Source organism: Microcaecilia unicolor, chromosome 14 (genome assembly GCF_901765095.1).
Source record: "Microcaecilia unicolor chromosome 14, aMicUni1.1, whole genome shotgun sequence".
Classification (NCBI taxonomy): Eukaryota; Metazoa; Chordata; class Amphibia; order Gymnophiona; family Siphonopidae; genus Microcaecilia; species Microcaecilia unicolor.
Genome location: NC_044044.1, coordinates 37,978,046 through 37,995,346, shown reverse-complemented (window position 1 = coordinate 37,995,346; position 17,301 = coordinate 37,978,046). Strand labels below are relative to the sequence as shown.

The window sequence follows — 17,301 nt, the reverse complement described above, 5'->3', positions numbered from 1 at the left end:
CTCATTTGCAAATATTTGGTATACTGCATTCAGAGACCATCATGGCAGTTAATTGGAGAGCGCTGCTGAGTATCTGCTTGGACCACCACTGGCACTCTCTGGTTAGTGCCAGGGCACTCCAGGGGCACAGTTGGTTTAAGCCAGGCGTTATCTCTACACCGCTGCTATTAAACAGAGGTATCCAATAGCTATCCAATGTAGGACACCAATATGGCTGTCCACTGAATAACAGCAGTACCCAAGTAACTCCTGAATATTCAGTGCCCAGAGCTGGATGGGGCCAGTACCGAATATCCAGTTCTAATTTTACCGGCAGCAGCCAGCATTTAAAAACTGACCACCTTCAGTTGAATATTGACCCCTAAGATCCCAACTATAGGAACTGAGCCCTATCACATTTTCAACGGAATCAATGTAGGAGCCTAAACTCTTTGACCTCCCGGCCTCTTAGGGCCCTGTGGATTTTGTCGATGGTTTCCCACTACCATCAACTCAACCAGCCTCTCTGAACAGTAGTATCATTATTTACATGCATGCAGACTATGTAGTAGGGTAGGGATTCCTTTAAACAAGTAGGGTCCTTCAAGGGAAGTAGTGACATGTGTATGTAGGATCCTCTTTATACCAACCTCAGGTCTTCACTCCCATTCTGTACCCAATTGGTATCAGGTACCAGCTGGAAAAAGCTGAATGACTTACAACATGATATGAGAATGCTTCCAATAATTCTGTTCATCATTCCACTCAGGTTAACTAAATCTTGTTCTTTTTAATTCTGTTTAAAGTGATCTGGATTACAGCTATCAGGATAAGACAGAGCCCAGCGAGGGGGAAATGCCAGAACATGACTCAGAGAAGTTACTCCAGAGAAAGTATGAGAGTGACCTTGTGCCCATACGGCAGCTTAGGAAAATCTTCCTCACAAAAGGGAAAGGTACAGTGGGCCAACAACCAGATGATGCAGACCTAGCAAGTCTGACTTCTCCTGTACCAACTTACACGGTGCCTTTAGAATTAGCACATACGGCTTTTCCTGAGCCAACTCACTGGGTGCCTTCAGAACCAATTCACCCAACGTTTCCAAAACCAACTCGGTCAGTGCCTCCAGAACCAACTCGCCCAGCTTTTCATGGATCAACTCACCTGGCTCCTCCAGAGGCAACTCACCAAACTTTTCCTAAACCAACTCAGCTGGCGCCTCCAGAGCCAACTCGTCCAACTTTTCCTAAACCAACTCGGCCGGCGCCTCCAGAACCAGCACATCTGGCTTTTTCTAGACCAACTTACCCAGCTCCTCCCACATCAGCACGTCTATATTTGCCTTGGTCAACTCGTCCAGCATCTCCAGAACCAGCACACCTGGATTTTTCTTGGCCAACTCGCCCAGCACCTCCACAGCCATCACATCTGGATTATCCTTGGCCAACTCGCCCAGCACCTCCAGAGCCAGCACATCTGGATTATCCTTGGCCAACTCGCCCAGCACCTCCAGATCCATCACATCTGGATTATCCTTGGCCAACTCGCCCAGCACCTCCAGAGCCAGCACATCTGGATTATCCTTGGCCAACTCGCCCAGCACCTCCAGAGCCAGCACATCTGGATTATCCTTGGCCAACTCGCCCAGCACCTCCAGAGCCAGCACATCACAATTTTCCTGACTCAAATCGCCCAGCACCTCCAGAACAAGCAAATCTGGATTTTCCTGACTCAATTTACCTGGATCTTCCAAAATCAGCATATCTGGCTTCTCCTAAATGAACACATTCAGCTTTTCCACAATCGGCACGTTTAGTTTTTCCTGAATCAATTCATCTGGCAATTCCAGAACCAGCACACTCCGCTCTTCCAAAATCAGCACATCTGGTTTCTCCTAAATCAACACATACAGCTCTTCCAGACAGGGCTGTGAAGTCAGTACTTCAAACCATTGACTCCAACTTCTATTAGGCTTTAAACTCTCTGTTCTGGATCTATGTTACTGATAAATATAACTTATATTTACCAGTACTTTAGATCCAGGATAGATAGATAGATAGATAGATAGATAGATATAGATTTACTATATATTATAATGTAAGTTTTTATTTTGAAGCTGGAATTGGAATCATTACATTTATATCCTCTGACTCCACCCAAAATTGCTTCCAACTTCATAGCCCTGCTTCCAGAACTACACCTTGCTTTTCCTAAAACATGTCTGGCCCATCCAAGACCTGCATGGTCAAATCATCTAGAACCAGTAAGCCCTGAATCAACACACTCGGCTCTTCCAAAACCAGCACAGTCAGATCATCTAAAACCACCATGCTCTGAATCAGCATGCCCAGCTCTTCCAAAACCAGAATGCTTAATATCTTCAGAACCAGCATTCTCATCCTTTACTGGAAGCATATGTACCTTTCAAACACCATACAAGGCTCCAGCCAACCCTAACAAGACTAAGAAATAACCAATCGCCCTGAAGACATCAGCAGGCTACAGACTATTGGTTTTGAGGTCCAAGATATTTTCTGTGTTGTAATATTGTTGCTGATGGTTCTTAGGAAAAGTAATTTGGTGAACATCTCCTAGGGAAGGTGATAGCACCAAACCATGCACCATAGAGAATTGGAAACATGAGCGCTCACTTACTCCAGGCAATAAGAAGAACGTAAAAACTCGGCAGTCACCTTTGATTTGACTGCAAGTTCTCATCAGTGGTATCTGCCTGGGGTAGTAATGTTATAGTACAATGTAAACCACAAGAGCACACAGCAAAACCCATCATCAAGTTATCCTCTTCCATATAAACATCTCCACAACAAGGTTATTTAAATAAAGTGTAAGAAATTCTGAGGAGGGGCATGATCTGATTTTTGTTTTGGTGTAATTCTCTTCCAGGATGCTATGGGCTTTTCACCGTCATTTTAAAGGTGGCTTCCATGTGCTACAAATGCAGTGGTTAACATTTTTATCAATCAGAAGAGCCTGGGCTGCTCATGGAAGCATCAGAAAACCTTTTTCCTTACCACACAACCCCATCTCACCACATCTACATAAAAATCTGTTTAACGTCTAAGAGAGGCAAGCAAAGAGCTTCCTATCGGCAGTATTACCAATGTGGACTTGTATCACATTTACAAGAAAAAGTATTTCATTTAAGCTTTAATTTCATACACGTTTGCTCAGGTTGCTGGACAGAGACATCAATAGTAGCACCTTGAGAACTGCCATCTTGAATACACCCTGAATAAGTCATAACAGGCCTTAGAAATGGTAAAACTGTAGCACACCTTTACAGTAGATAAGTCATCCAGTTTGCCTAAGTCCAAATCACTGAATCCAAACCCTGCAAACAGTCTGCCCAGTTATTCCACTCCATTCTGCCAAGGATTCATACCAGATACCAATCACACAGTGTCTGCACCAGTCTGCCCAGTTATTCCAGTCCATACTACAGGGATTCATACCAGCCACCCATTGCTCCTTAACCACAATAGGATTTGACAGGATTCCGGGTAGATAATTACACTCAGTTCACCCTCTGTACCCTTTCCCCTGCTCATCTCTAATAAGACAGCTCAGTATGGACTTTAGATCAATTTTATCTGTGTACAGCCAACATTTATCCATACAAAGCGGGCTGGGATATGGACTGGACTGCCCAGCATCAGAGACAGGTTGCTGGGCTCAGTGGAGCTCTGGTCTGACCCAGCATGGGACATCCAATGCTCTTATGTTCCTGAAATTCAGGCACTTCAACTTGGAAGACATCAAATTCGTAGGAGACACAACAGAGCTCTCAACTCGGTGAAATCTGACTTCTTTTATTCTTTGTAACCAACCTTCATTAAAAAAGCAACACAAAATGCAATACAGCTATTTTAAATTATTAGGGTTTTTCCACATCGGTGTAGCAGTTCAAGTAGGAGAGATTTCAAGTACACCATAAGGCACTTTAAAGCCAGCCCAACTCAAAATGGAAATTGCTGCCATGTGAGCACCAGCTTTTCCTCCGGTGGTGGCCCGAGAGCTGTGGAGAAAGCCTCCAGATGCCATGGGCTAAGAGGACAGAGGTATCCAACCCTCACCGTTCTCCTGCTCCACACTGAAGGCAACTGCAGTTCTCCAATCAGCTTAACCAGTCTCAGCCCTTCCCCTCCTGAAGCCCCCACTGGCCATCTATCTCACTTACACAAACAGAAATACATACATGTGAAGAGGTATTACATAAAACATGAGCTGTTTTGAATTCCTCCTAATGGAGACCAGAGACTGGACAGAGCCCTAGGCTAAAGGTGTCAGACTGTAGACCCAGCATTCCAGTTTCAGCAGGGAACCATCAAGTCATTTTACTGTTTGTAGAAAAGCTTGGTTACTGATGGCTCATGCTCCAGCGTGAGCTAGGATTCATTCATTTTCAGCGACAGATGTGGCATGTCATGTGGGAACTAGGGCTTGATGCTCAAGGAGTGCTACGTGTTCTTAAATGTTCAATGACCCAGAAAGACGGAAGCATAGAAAGCACTTCTTCCCCCCCACCCCCACCCCCTGCTGCCAGGAAATGGCCCTTGGGGGATCTGTGTCTATCCCCATCCACTTGCCTTCAGACCCGGCTTTTTAAAAATTTGATATCTTACAATTCCATCTGGGAAACAACAGAAACTAAAGGAAGCACACTGCAATACCTCTACACACAGGCCAAACACTTCTGAAACTATTACAAAGAAATTGCAAATCACGTTGAAAGAAAATCAACAGTAAGATTTAAAACCCAGGCCTCATAGGAGAGAGATCTTCAAGTTTCTTTACACTTTTACATACATACATTATTAAAGGAAACACATTTTTAAGTCCCACGCTGGAGTGATTACTCCTTTAGAAGATCTATGCACTATTGGCGACACAGAGTTTTACATATGACGGTCACCTGTGCACACACCACAGTTCAAAAGTTAAAGGTCAGAGTCATCCCCTGTGAAAATCAATCCTGCTTGCTCGCAATTTCAAATGCTTTATTTAAGGCTCTTGCTATCATGCCCTCTTGAGCTGATTTTCATGCAACGTTGCTGTCTTTTTAGCGACATCACTGTCTCTGTGACGTCAGTGACTGAAGTCATAAGCAAGGGATTACGATGCCACTGGCAGGACAAAGAGTCAAATTCTAAGGCACTAAACAGCAAATTAAGGCCACAGGTTCCAGACAGCATTTGGTCCTCAGTCAGCTGCAGCAGACGTGAAGATGGGGGGCTGTGAAGATCACCAGAAGTTCAACTCCCTTCCCTCTGCTGATAGAATCCTTGTCCAGAAGAGGTGTGAATGGATTAGAACATTCAGGTGGTTCTGCCCTGATCTCGCCACCTATTTATGGCTCCAAGAACAGCCTGAGAATTAATCTGGCAAAGCAGCCACATTATACATAAGGTGGAAGCTGAGATCTAAGCCCTGTTCCCTGACGTTTCAGTAGTATGAAAGGAAGATCAGCTTTGACTGTTGAGTTCAAGTGAAAAGTTGGGGAGTAGGAAGGGGATATTTGACTGTAATATTAACTAGGATTGTGCACCACTGCAATGGCTGAAGGTTCCTGCCACTAAAAAGGGTGGAGTTATGCATCTAGAATGCAGAGATTCAAAAGGAGCAGCATACAGGGGGGTCACTTTTACCAATGGGCAAAAGGGGCAGCTGTCCCAGGTCCCTACATAAAAGGAGGTCCAGCTGCCTAGTTGCCCTTAGACAAAATGAGCAAGTCATAGATGGGCACCGGATCCCTGGATTCCCTCCTTCCCTCCACTGTCTGCTGCTGCCATGCGGCCAGGTCCACAACAGCTATAAACACAGCATTAGTGACAGACATGTCAAAGGGGGCGGGAGGGACCAGCAGGTCCTTTGCAAGCACATGGGCTCCAACCATTCACTGCATTTCTCACTGATAATGCAATTACTGCTGCTGTAGGCCTCACGGCATGGCAGCAGTGGGTGGTGCAGCTGCAGAACAGAGGAGATAGCTTTGAAGGGAAATGCTTGGGGGGGGGGGGAAGAGGAGGTAACATTGGATGCTAGGGCACATAGGGAGAGGCAAAGCAGTCATGGAACAAAACAGTGCTCTGCACAAGAGCTGCTTTTCTCCTCTTTTGGGCTTGTGTGCCCTTCTTGTCTCCCCCCCCCCCCCCCTTGGAGACAGCCTCGGGGAGAGGCAGCACAGACAAAATGATATAGGGTTTGCATCAAAGGCCTCAGAAATCAGACTTGTGAGCCTTAATGTAGACATCCTAGGAGACAATATACTACAGCTTCAAATCAGAGGCAGCGAAATGGAGTGGGTCACTGCGGCCATGGCCCTGACACTGCATCAGCTGTTAGAGAGCTTGGGGACAGGGCCCAGTCAATTCCAAAAGCTGTTCTGCTGATCTGACTCTAATATCTGAAAGGTATAAATAATGTAGAAGCAGAAAGGAAATTCTTGAAGCCATGAGATCAGGCTACAAGGAGTAACAGCAGAAAATATTTCTTCATGGAAAGGGCAGTAGATGAATTAACAATATCCCAGTTGCCATAATGGAAGCCAAAGCAACTTGGAATAAAGAGAGAGAAAGGCGCAAAAGTAATGTAATGGGATCTCTGAAGAGAAATGAGAGATAAGACAGGCTCGTGTTCTGTGGTGCCTTGGGACAGAATGAAGGCTAGGGCTTTTCAGCTTGGAGAAGAGACGGCTGAGGGGAGACAAAATAATGAGTGGAACAGGTGGATGTGAAGCGTCTGTTCACGCTTTCCAAAAATACTAGGACTAGGGGGCATGCGATGAAACTACAGTGTAGTAAATTTAAAACAAATCGGAGAAAATTTTTCTTCACCCAACGTGTAATTAAACTCTGGAATTCGTTGCCGGAGAACGTGGTGAAGGTGGTTAGCTTGGCAGAGTTTAAAAGGGGGTTAGACGGTTTCCTAAAGGACAAGTCCTAAATGGACTTGGGAAAAATCCACAATTCCAGGAATAACATGTATAGAATGTTTGTACGTTTGGGAAGCTTGCCGGGTGCCTTGGCCTGGATTGGCCGCTGTCATGGACAGGGTGCTGCTGGGCTCGATGGACCGACCCTTGGTCTTTTCCCAGTGTGGCATTACTTATGTACTTATGAAGCACGATCAGCCATGCAAAAATACAGTGCAGACACTAGAGGGCGCCCTCTCGCCAGTTTTCCGAATATTGGTGCCAATCTCCACTTCTGGACCCAAAGTGGATGAAAAGGGAATCACTCATTGCTCCTTCCAAAGGAGCCTCATTCAGATCGCTGAGAACGTTCTCCCAGGTAAGAGCTCCTAGGTGAGTGAATAATAGTGCAGACAGGGTATCCTTGGGTAGTTCTTAGTGCAAACTCTGCAAACTTTTCAATTGTACTGGTCATAGTGAACTTTCAGGGCACTTGCTGCCCCCAAGCAGAGTGGCTGACCATTGAATCTCTGCTCCTTCCAAGACCCTCCCATGGGAATTTCAATACTGACCCCCACGAAAAGGCACAGGTCCCTATATGGAATCCCATAATGCCCAAGGCCCAGGATCCTCTGCAAAACCCGTATCACCCAAATTCAAATTCATTATTGCTTTTGTCCTGCCCAACATAGAACTCTATCATATATATAAATGTATATATTTCTCTCTATACATCTTTATCTCTATTTTACATACACAATATATATTAATTGATATATTCAATAAAAATACCCTCTTTAAATGTCATAAGCTGCCCTAGGAGACTGCCATGATTCTGCAGTTGCTGCCATTTTTCCTTTGAAACAGATCCTGTCCTTTCTCCCATCCTTCCTGAAGAAGAGACATTTCTTTCATTACAGGGGAACAGAACCTAAAAATGATCCCTCCTGCCCCCAAACATACATCTTCTCAGGACAGAGAGTGCGACATATCCCATACTGCAAAAGCTGATGTACTGCTCCCCAGGTAGGATGGGAGAAATGGAGCTCTTCTCCAGCGCTGCTGACAGCTGGATACAGCAGTGACATGCCAGAAAAACAGTCAAGCAGGGCAGCAGGAGTCCTTTGCTCTGTGGTAGAAGCAGAATCAAAGTGCTGAACTGGGTCCTGGAGCTCGGAGTGCCGGTCAGACAAGGGGGAATGCCATGACAGCCCGTTAGGTGTAATGAGAGGGGCTTCAGAAGAGCGACACCATGGCAAGGATAGGGCTGTACATGTGCCCTCTTCTGGGTCAAATTTATAAGGCTTCCGCTGCTGCCACCCCTTCAGGACTCGTCTCTTCCACTGTCGGTCGGGGCAACCCCCAGTACCGCAGCATCGATAGGCGAAATTCTTCCATCTTGCCATTGGAGAGATCAAGGCCTTCAGCCACGGTGGTAGGATGGGGGTAGCCCACCTCCGCTGGCTCTTCTTTCCGACGACGGCGCGTACGCACCTCCAGGCAGTTTTGCCCCTTCATGTGACGCTGCAAGTGGTCCTCTTTGGCGAAGGCCTTGTGGCAGAGAGAGCACTCGTACGGCCGGTCACCGGTGTGCAGATGCATGTGGTTCTTCAGGTCATAGCTGTGCAGGAAACGAGCAGAACAATGCTGGCAGGAGTACGGTCTTTCCCCCGTGTGCTTGCGCATGTGAATCTTCAACTTATCGTTCCTGGGGGAAGGGAAGAAACAGGAACAAAATTCAGAACACGGTCCATCACTACAGCCTTTAGCTGAGACTGAGAAGAAGAGAGCCAGAGCCGTAGCGAGGGGAGCTGACACCCGGGGCGGGTCGGCTCCGCGCTGGTTCACTGCTCTCTCTGTCCCGGAACAGGAAGTAACCTGTTCCGGGGCAGTGCACCAGCGAGGAGCCGACACCCCCCAGCGGCGTGCACCCGGGGCGGACCGCCCCCCCCCCGCCCCCCCTTCCTACGCCACTGAAGAGAGCCCCAGCTTAGTCATCAATATCTCTTTAATAATTCTGCAGGCTGCACAAGACAACAACAGTTCCCTTAGCTGCTACCAGCAAGTTATGTCTCCTGTTTACTAGTCTGCAGTGTCAGGCCAACTCCAACTAAATCTGTCCTAGTTAGTACTCAGGTAGGTGAGGGTGCCTAAGATCTCAGGGTCTGAACTGGCACGAAGCCTCTTTTCTCTACCAGTTGGGTAGCTGACTACGTTGTTCTGCTGAAAGTCCCATCCTTCATAACCAGGGTACCTGCCATCTCTCAACGTTGTATCGCTCTACATTTGCAATTAAGCTCTATTTAATAACTTTCTTATGCAGGCAAGTAGACTGCATTCTACTACTGATTCCATTACAGGCTCCATCTGTTATAGGGGGAAAGGGAAGGAGCCAGGAAATGCTGCTCTAGCACCCCGACTACCCTAAAGGATTCGAATTTCGTTTACAGGGTCTGGCCTTGAGTAGACTCTCTTCTATATAAATGCACAGAGAGAAACATACAAAGTAATTATACATGTACCTGGTGAAGCGCACGCCACAGACTTGACAAGCAAATGGCTTCTCTCCCGTGTGTGTCCGCATGTGACGTGGCAGCTTTCCTGCCCCATGAATTATCTTGTGACAAACTGGGCACTCTTGCGGCATCTGCGACCTCCTCTTTCTGCCCAGATTGTCTGGGATTTCAGCAGATGGTGTCAGCTCAGAGTCGTGCAGGGGATGCAGATACGTCAGGGGGTCCAGCTCCATGGGGTCCTCTTCGGAGCCATTCTCGGGTGGCGAGGTTGGTGCCGGCGTCACATTCTCAATGGCCCTGACTTTGTAGCTCTGGCTGTTCTCACTGCTAGGTACACTAGGAGGGGAGGGGTCCCTCGGCCCTTGAGGAGGACTACAGTCGCTCTCTTCCGTACCAGGGGAGCAGAAAAGCTGCCGGCTCAGAAACATGCTGCTGTGCAGAATATGATTGTTGGGTCGGGCAGGTTTCATCTGCAGGAACCGGTGTGCCTTCCGCCGGCGGTGGCGTGGAAAGATGACTGTTGCTGGCTCCTCTGGCAAGGGGGCTGCCGGCACCTTCTCCTGGGAAGGGCTGTCTGCAGCCCGCTCCGTGGCCAGCTCTTCTAGATACTGCTTGGCCTTTTGGTAGTCGCCTTGATGGCCAGCATCTGCAGGGTCAGGTGTAGCACCGCCACTGCACTGCAGAATCTCCAGGCAGGCGTCCACGACACATGGGATCTCCAGCAGCCGGGCTGCCTGCAGTACATCTCGCATGCTGGAGTTACTAATGGTGAGGGTAGCAGTATAAGCAAACTCCAGGAGGGCTCCTAGAGCATCCGGTTTCAGCACGTCCAGCTCACACACGTCCCGCTGAACTGCTGCCGCTTCCACCGAGGAGCTAAAGAAAAGCTTTTTGAAGTAGTGACTGCAGGCAGCTAGAACAGCACGGTGCGTACGGTACTCCAGACCATGTGTGCGAATGGTGATGTCACAAAGGATGCCGCGGTGCCGCTGTTCATTCAGGCTGTGCAACAGATCACTGCTGTGTTCTGGGAATGGGATCCCAATCAACTCATCCTCTGAACTGCCCATCTTGACCTGTCTGGGAAAAGCAGAGAAAATGCACAGACGGTGATGCAACACATAATTCACTACTGTACCGGTGATATGGCATATTATAAACACAGGCAGAAAAAGTGGCAAAGACTGGAACACACTTGTGTGAAAGTGGTGTGTGTGTGTGTGTGTGTGTGAAAGTGGTGTGTGTGTGTGTGTGTGTGTGTGTGTGTGTGTGTGTGTGAAAGTGGTGTGTGTGAAAGTGGTGTGTGTGTGTGTGAAAGTGGTGTGTGTGTGTGTGTGTGTGTGTGTGTGTGTGAAAGTGGTGTGTGTGTGTGTGAAAGTGGTGTGTGTGAAAGTGGTGTGTGTGTGTGTGTGTGAAAGTGGTGTGTGTGAAAGTGGTGTGTGTGTGTGTGTGAGAAAGTGGTGTGTGTGTGTGTGTGAAAGTGGTGTGTGTGTGTGTGTGTGAGAAAGTGGTGTGTGTGTGTGTGTGTGTGTGTGTGTGTGTGTGTGTGTGAAAGTGGTGTGTGTGTGTGTGTGTGTGTGAGAAAGTGGTGTGTGTGTGTGAGAAAGTGGTGTGTGTGTGTGTGTGTGTGTGTGTGTGTGTGTGAAAGTGGTGTGTGTGTGTGAGAAAGTGGTGTGTGTGTGTGAGAAAGTGGTGTGTGTGTGTGAGAAAGTGGTGTGTGTGTGTGTGTGTCTTAATACTTTAATCCGAATTTATAAGGGCTTTCTGTGCACCTAATGAATACAGGTAGCTCATCTGAAGGGTCACTTCAGAGACACAAGGGGTGCATTAAGGAGAAAGCATGCACACTCTAAAGGACTCTGAATCTAGACATTGTGCTAATGAGAACTGAGCAATACCCAGGGCACCACCCAGGGACTCTGAGCAGCAGCAGCAGCAACACCGGAGAGGGGGGCAGAGAGAAATCTGGAGGAGTACTAACAACACAGCTATTTTTTTTTCTCTGAGGGTGGTTTTGACTGAAGCCGTGCAATGTGCAGGAGATTCCTGGTACAGATAAGGACAAGCAGCGAACTCTCAGGTCCTCGATGTGATCACCACCACCAAAGAATCTCGCATGTACATCTTCCTTTTGTCAATGAAACTCAGCAAAGGCATAGAGGAAGGAAGCAAGGGAGGGAGGGAGGGGGCGAAGGAAGCATTCCAGCACGGACCTAGCAGTGCATCGACCCAAAATTTCCAGTCCTCTCCCAACTGATTTGATTGTGAGCCCCCACACCTGTCATTTCAGTCCTGAGAACATCCCCAAACACTTTCACTAATGCTCCTAACCCCAGCTGTTGCAAGATCTTCATGAATTCTGACACACCGCGCTCTGGCTTTTATGAACATGGCATTTAAAGAGACAGGCAGCAAGAACTGTGCCAGAGCAAAAGAAAGGGACAATCCTGCCATGCTAAGAATGGGGAGAAGGTACCCCTGAGTTCTAGACTGTAGGGTGGCAGAAGGATGGTTTTATTCCTTGGTTGAAGCACTGATTACCTCATGCCTTTCTGAATGCAGTGCTCAACCCGCGATTGATTCAGCATTACAAAAATTGCAGGTTTGCTTGTACAAGATGGCACCCCTCCACCTGTCTCACATCATCACTGCCCTGCTGCTTACAGCAGGTCCACACAAGAACAGTTTTGATCACTGCTACAATAAGTAGGAACCAGGGGCGTAGCCAGACAACAGATTTTGGGTGGGCCTAGGCAAGAAGTGGGTGGGCACCAAGTGTTCTCCCCCACCAGCACCAAAAACATATCTCATCTGGCGAGAAAACGCTTCTTTCCATCTTGGCTTACCATCAGGGGGTTGTCTTCAGCTGATATAGCTTGGGATCTCCACCAGCTACCACTAAATGTGTGCTACTGTTAGGTGGGCCTGAACCCGGCCCACCCAGGCCCACCTGTGGCTACGCCACTGGTAGGAACTGAAACCAAACCTCGCTACTCTTATCCCAGCCCAACAGACAGCACCTTCTCTCACAAGAATAAGAAGGGTTGGGAGGGGAGAGCAGGCCAAATCTGCCAAACTAGGCACTCCATTAGTAAGTCATCTGTGAGTGCAGGGCTTGGGCACAATTACATCAGCAAGACCCAGCCATTGCAGTCTAACTTAAAACAAACAAACAAAAAAAGGATCAGACAGCACACAGTACAAAATACGTACAACAAAGCATACAACCCCCAACACATCAAAATGCAAACTGGTCAAAATTTCAGGAAGCAAAGACAGACCCGAAACGCGGTGCATCACAAGTGGCTCTGCATTGAACCTCTTTCCCAGCAGAAGTTCTTTTCACAGTATGTCCATCAGAGTCCACATTTTGTTGTAGGTTTCCAATGCTTCTCCACCATAGTGATCTTAGTGACTTGGCTTTTTCAAGCTTCCCAAACTGAGCTACGGTAAACAGGGCTGCATGCACCAGATATGTCAAACCTCTAGCATCAATGGAGCAGGACGATCTGGTGCTAACTCTGAATCCACAAGCTTGCAAAATGCAGAAACCTACTGGCCATGACCACCACATGTGAACCGTCTTCTCCACTCCCTTCTCCAGCAAAAATTTAGTATAACAAAGTGAATCTCTATACCTAAGGTGCAACAGTCAAACATTTCAGCTTTTACAAGATAGCCTAACATATGTCAGTCTGAGATACCAGGTGGTTTCCAGGAGCTACCCCCAGACGGAGCTGGATAATCAGGACCTGAACTGCTCCATGTACACTATCGCAGGGTCAAAGATCAGGCACCGAACAATAACCACTTCATAAACAGACCTTCAACATAAAAACCTACCAACTCCTCAGGAACTGTTAGTGCCTCTCTGAAGTTTACCAGACAAGGAAGAATCCAGTATATTCCCAAACACGGCTGATTTCTGCCATTTTCATTCATACTGAACAAAACAAAGCAACACAAGAAATCTAATTGACAGAAACGTACAAAAGCATTGCCTTACTGGGACAGATGGAAAGTCCATCAAGCCCAGTATCCTGTTTCCAACAGTAGCCAATCCAGATTGCAAGTACCTGGCAAGATCCCAAAACAGTAAAAACTGATTTGATGCTGCTTGTCCTAGAAATAAGCAGTGGATTTTCCCAAATCCATCTTAATAATGCCTCACGGACTTATTATCCACACGTTTTTAAACCCTGCAAAGCTAAGTGCTTTTACCATGTTATCTGGCAACAAATTCCAGAGTTTAATTATATACTGAGTGAAGGCATATTTTCTCTGATTTGTTCTAAATTTACTACTTAGTAGCTTCATTGCATGTCCCCTAGTCCTTCACTACCTCCCACAATTCCAGGTAAAACTGGGGCCTCTTCCAGCGCAGGGTTATAGCAACACTGAGGGTTCTGAAAAGAGATCTACAGCAAATTTGCAGTATGTGTGTACTTGTCGCTGGATGGAGGGGCTGATGATGGCAGAAATTAGTGGGCACTTAAAAATAAGAAGCATAAAACTCTGTGTTGGAGGGGAATATACCATAGCAAAAGTTCCCTGGGAAACTGTGAATGTTAGATCCCAGTCAGTCCTGGTTCAGATTCACTTGGAAGTGCAAAGATGTAGGATGAAACTGCCAGGCTTCGTTTCTTCAAGCAGCCAGCAAAAAAAAAGAATCCTTTCAAGGCTTAAAGACCAGTGAAAAGAAGAGCGCTGCTTTGGCACTCTGGGTCTTAGACAGGGCAGCTGACAGATTTTCTAACACGGCATGTCAAGCTCCTTCCAGTCTTCCTCTACACTCAGCTGTCTTGGTTTCACACCCTCTGCCCCCCTTCCAGTTTCTTTTCTCGTGGGTGTCATTTCAAGAATTACCCCCACTGACAGTAAGAGATTAGTCAACTCAATTTCATGGCTCTCGCCTCTTAAGAAAGCCAAACCTGCACTAGAAATGTATCTTGAAAACAAGGACAAAATGGATCAAGGACATCTCATATCATGACTGTGCTCCCTCAGGGGCTGTAACATTTGCAGTAGCATGAACTCCTGCCTGCAAAGTAGGATGGTTGAGCAGTTCAGGACAGTCTGGCTCAGAAAGTTTCACTGCACTGCTGTTGTCCTTATGGCTCACTGAGTGACAGGAACAGCGAACCAGTAAGTAATGAGCTGCACTGCCGCTAAGTCAGACTGGGGAGTCTTGGGAACGCATCGCAGCACTGGACAGCTCCTGCTCTGGACATGGCTCTGTATCCCACTAATTTGCATCAAACAACACTAACACCCCCTGTTTACAAAGTCGTGCTGTCGCATGGCATTGTCAATGTGTCAGCAGTACCGTACTGCACTGCCAGCCAGTAGTGCAGCTTTGCAGACAGGGGCCTAAGTATATTAGACTGGGAGGTGGAGCCGCAGTTGACAGAATTATTTCATTCCTTGACATTTATATACTGCCCATCTTTAAATTGTAGGCACCCTCTCCCCCCCCCCCCCCCCTCCCTGCCAAAAGGCTAAGAAGGGACTGCCCTCAGCTTCTCAATCTGACCTTACATTTGAGCTTGAAATAATTCAATTCCACTTGCTAGCCTTTTAGGATGAAGATAATGAAAACGAACCGACATAACCAGAGGGAGCCACCTTCCTACAAGGGAAGAGCTGGGAAGTTTGCAGACCGGCCAAGGCAAGGATTGATTGTAAGGTCTTGCTTGTTGTGTTTAAAGTTTTACAGGAGAATGGGCCATGTTATCTCAGCAGCTGCCTCCTGACCTAACAGCATATTCATATCTGAAAAAATGTTTTGTCCCCCATTTTTCCATTTGAATCTTTGCTTTTCCAGAAATTGTCGCCTCTCTTTCTCTTTCTGTGATCTCTTGTACTTTATAAAAAAAAACATAGTAGATGATGGCAGAAAAAGACCTACACGGTCCATCCAGTCTGCCCCACAAGACAAACATATGTGTAAACCTTACCTTGATTTCTACCTGCCTTGTTCAGGGCACAGACCGTACAAGTCTGCCCAGCAGTATTTCCCGCCTCCCAACCACCAGTCCCACCTCCCATCACCGGCTCTGGCACAGATCGTATAAATCTGCCCTCCACTATCCTCACCTCCCAACCACCAACCCCTCTTCCCCCCACCTGCTCCGCCACCCAATTTCGGCTAAGCTTCTGAGGATCCATTCCTTCTGCACAGGATTCCTTTATGCATATCCCTCGCATGTTTGAATTCCGTTACCGTTTTCATCTCCACCACCTCCCGCGGGAGGGCATTCCAAGCGTCCACCACCCTCTCTGTGAAAAAAGGTTAACTTCTTTTTCCTTACCTTTTCAGCTACTACTTTTGAGAACCAAAACAGCCTCCTTTTCTCTTATTTACTTTCCTTACAAAAGGGTTTGTTGCCCTTACAATAGCTCCTTTTCAGTTTTGCCCACTGCTTTCCAACTTCTTCCAGATGTTCCCGTCCAGACAGCAACTCCTTCAGGTAATCTTCCATGTGAACAAAGTTAGTTTTTTTGAAGTCTAGAACCTTCACTTTTGAATGAACCCTCTCCACACCTATCATAATATTAAACCATGATCATCCACTGTAACATCAGAAACACTCCCCCCATTAGTAAGCACCAAGTCTAGCATGGGTTCCATTACCAACTGCTGGAGCAGTTCCACCTATAGAGAATCCGGGATCTCAATAGGATACCTCAATCAACATCTGGTATAGTAAAACAGTAGCACTTCCTCTTTCACAGCTATATTTCGAATGTCTTCAGTCCAATCTCTGTCCACTTCCTCTGTCTGTGAAGGAGGCCTGTATATCACACCAATGTAAGCACATTTGCCATGGTCTCTTTCCAGATTGACCCACAGTGCCAGGCCTTGTAATTGTCTTTAACATATAATGCCACTCCCCCTTCCTGTCTTCCTACCCCGTCTTTCCTGAACAGATTATAGCCCGGTATAACTGCATCCCAGTCATGGTTCTCTGTGAACCATGTCTGTATTACGTAGCCCTGATGTTGTCCCAAAACGATTGACTGTTTCAGTTGTAAGGAGAGCAGGTGGGGAAACCAGATTTATCTGGGCCACTGGAGGCTATGAGTATAACATGCCCTGTCCCACACAATCTTCTGAAGTACCATCATGTCTTGTCAGTTTAGACACTGGAAAGGCATTTGATAAGTGGTTTGGAGTTTCTCTTTGGAGCGCTTGAGGCGCATGGGCTTAGAGATTTTTTTGCGCAGGCCATCACTTTATCATATCCCTCGGGCTAGAGTGTGGGCTAATGGTTTGCTTGTTGGCTCCCTTTGAAATTTTTGGGGGCATGCATCAGGGTTTCCCTTTATCCCCCACCCTTTTTGTTTTGACTCTGGGACCCAGGGGTTCTCTTTGGGTGCTGGGGAGTTCAAGATGGCGGCACGTCATTAATATATTGACATACCTCAGGAAGCCTAGAGTGTCTCTTCCCATCCTCCTGGAGAGCTTCCAGGAGTTATAGGGATATTGGGGGCATTTCATTTGAACCTAGACAAGTCCAAGGCTCTGGTGAAATTACACAGGGAATGTTGTCTTTATGCCTAAATGGGTGGAGGGTTCATTTTGGTATTTGTGCATCTACTTATCTGCAGAATTTCAGATTAGAGAAGCTTTTTCAGGATACTGCACATCAGTTGGAAAATTGGGTGCATTTGCCGCTCTGAGTCTGGCAAAATCCAACTTTAATCTGATCCTCTTTCCCCGTTGATTGTATGTGCTACAGGTCCTTCCGTTTTGCCTTTTGGGGAGGGATTTAGGTACTTTGTGGAGTCTGCTTATTCGATTGTGGCATGTGAAAATACCAAAGATCCATTGGCATTACCTTCTGGGTTCCTGAAAGCAGGGAGGCCTAGACA

General features: G+C 47.0%; 2 protein-coding genes across 2 annotated transcripts in view; both read right to left on the bottom strand.

The window, feature by feature from the left end:
- DCST1 (DC-STAMP domain containing 1) overlaps positions 1-1,741 on the bottom strand; it is a 40,082-nt gene extending 38,341 nt beyond the window's left edge. The window contains exons 1-2 of the mRNA XM_030186876.1: positions 1,288-1,741; positions 1,026-1,143 (exon numbers count right to left, since the gene is read on the bottom strand). Of these exons, the coding sequence (XP_030042736.1) occupies positions 1,026-1,143; positions 1,288-1,741 (572 nt within the window). The remainder of the gene's footprint in view (positions 1-1,025; positions 1,144-1,287) is intronic.
- A 5,305-nt stretch (positions 1,742-7,046) lies between these two features.
- Positions 7,047-17,301, bottom strand: part of ZBTB7B (zinc finger and BTB domain containing 7B) — a 67,325-nt gene continuing 57,070 nt past the window's right edge. Inside the window, exons 2-3 of the mRNA XM_030187207.1 lie at positions 9,433-10,506; positions 7,047-8,618 (exon numbers count right to left, since the gene is read on the bottom strand). Of these exons, the coding sequence (XP_030043067.1) occupies positions 8,207-8,618; positions 9,433-10,496 (1,476 nt within the window). The 5' untranslated portion in view covers positions 10,497-10,506 and the 3' untranslated portion in view covers positions 7,047-8,206. The remainder of the gene's footprint in view (positions 8,619-9,432; positions 10,507-17,301) is intronic.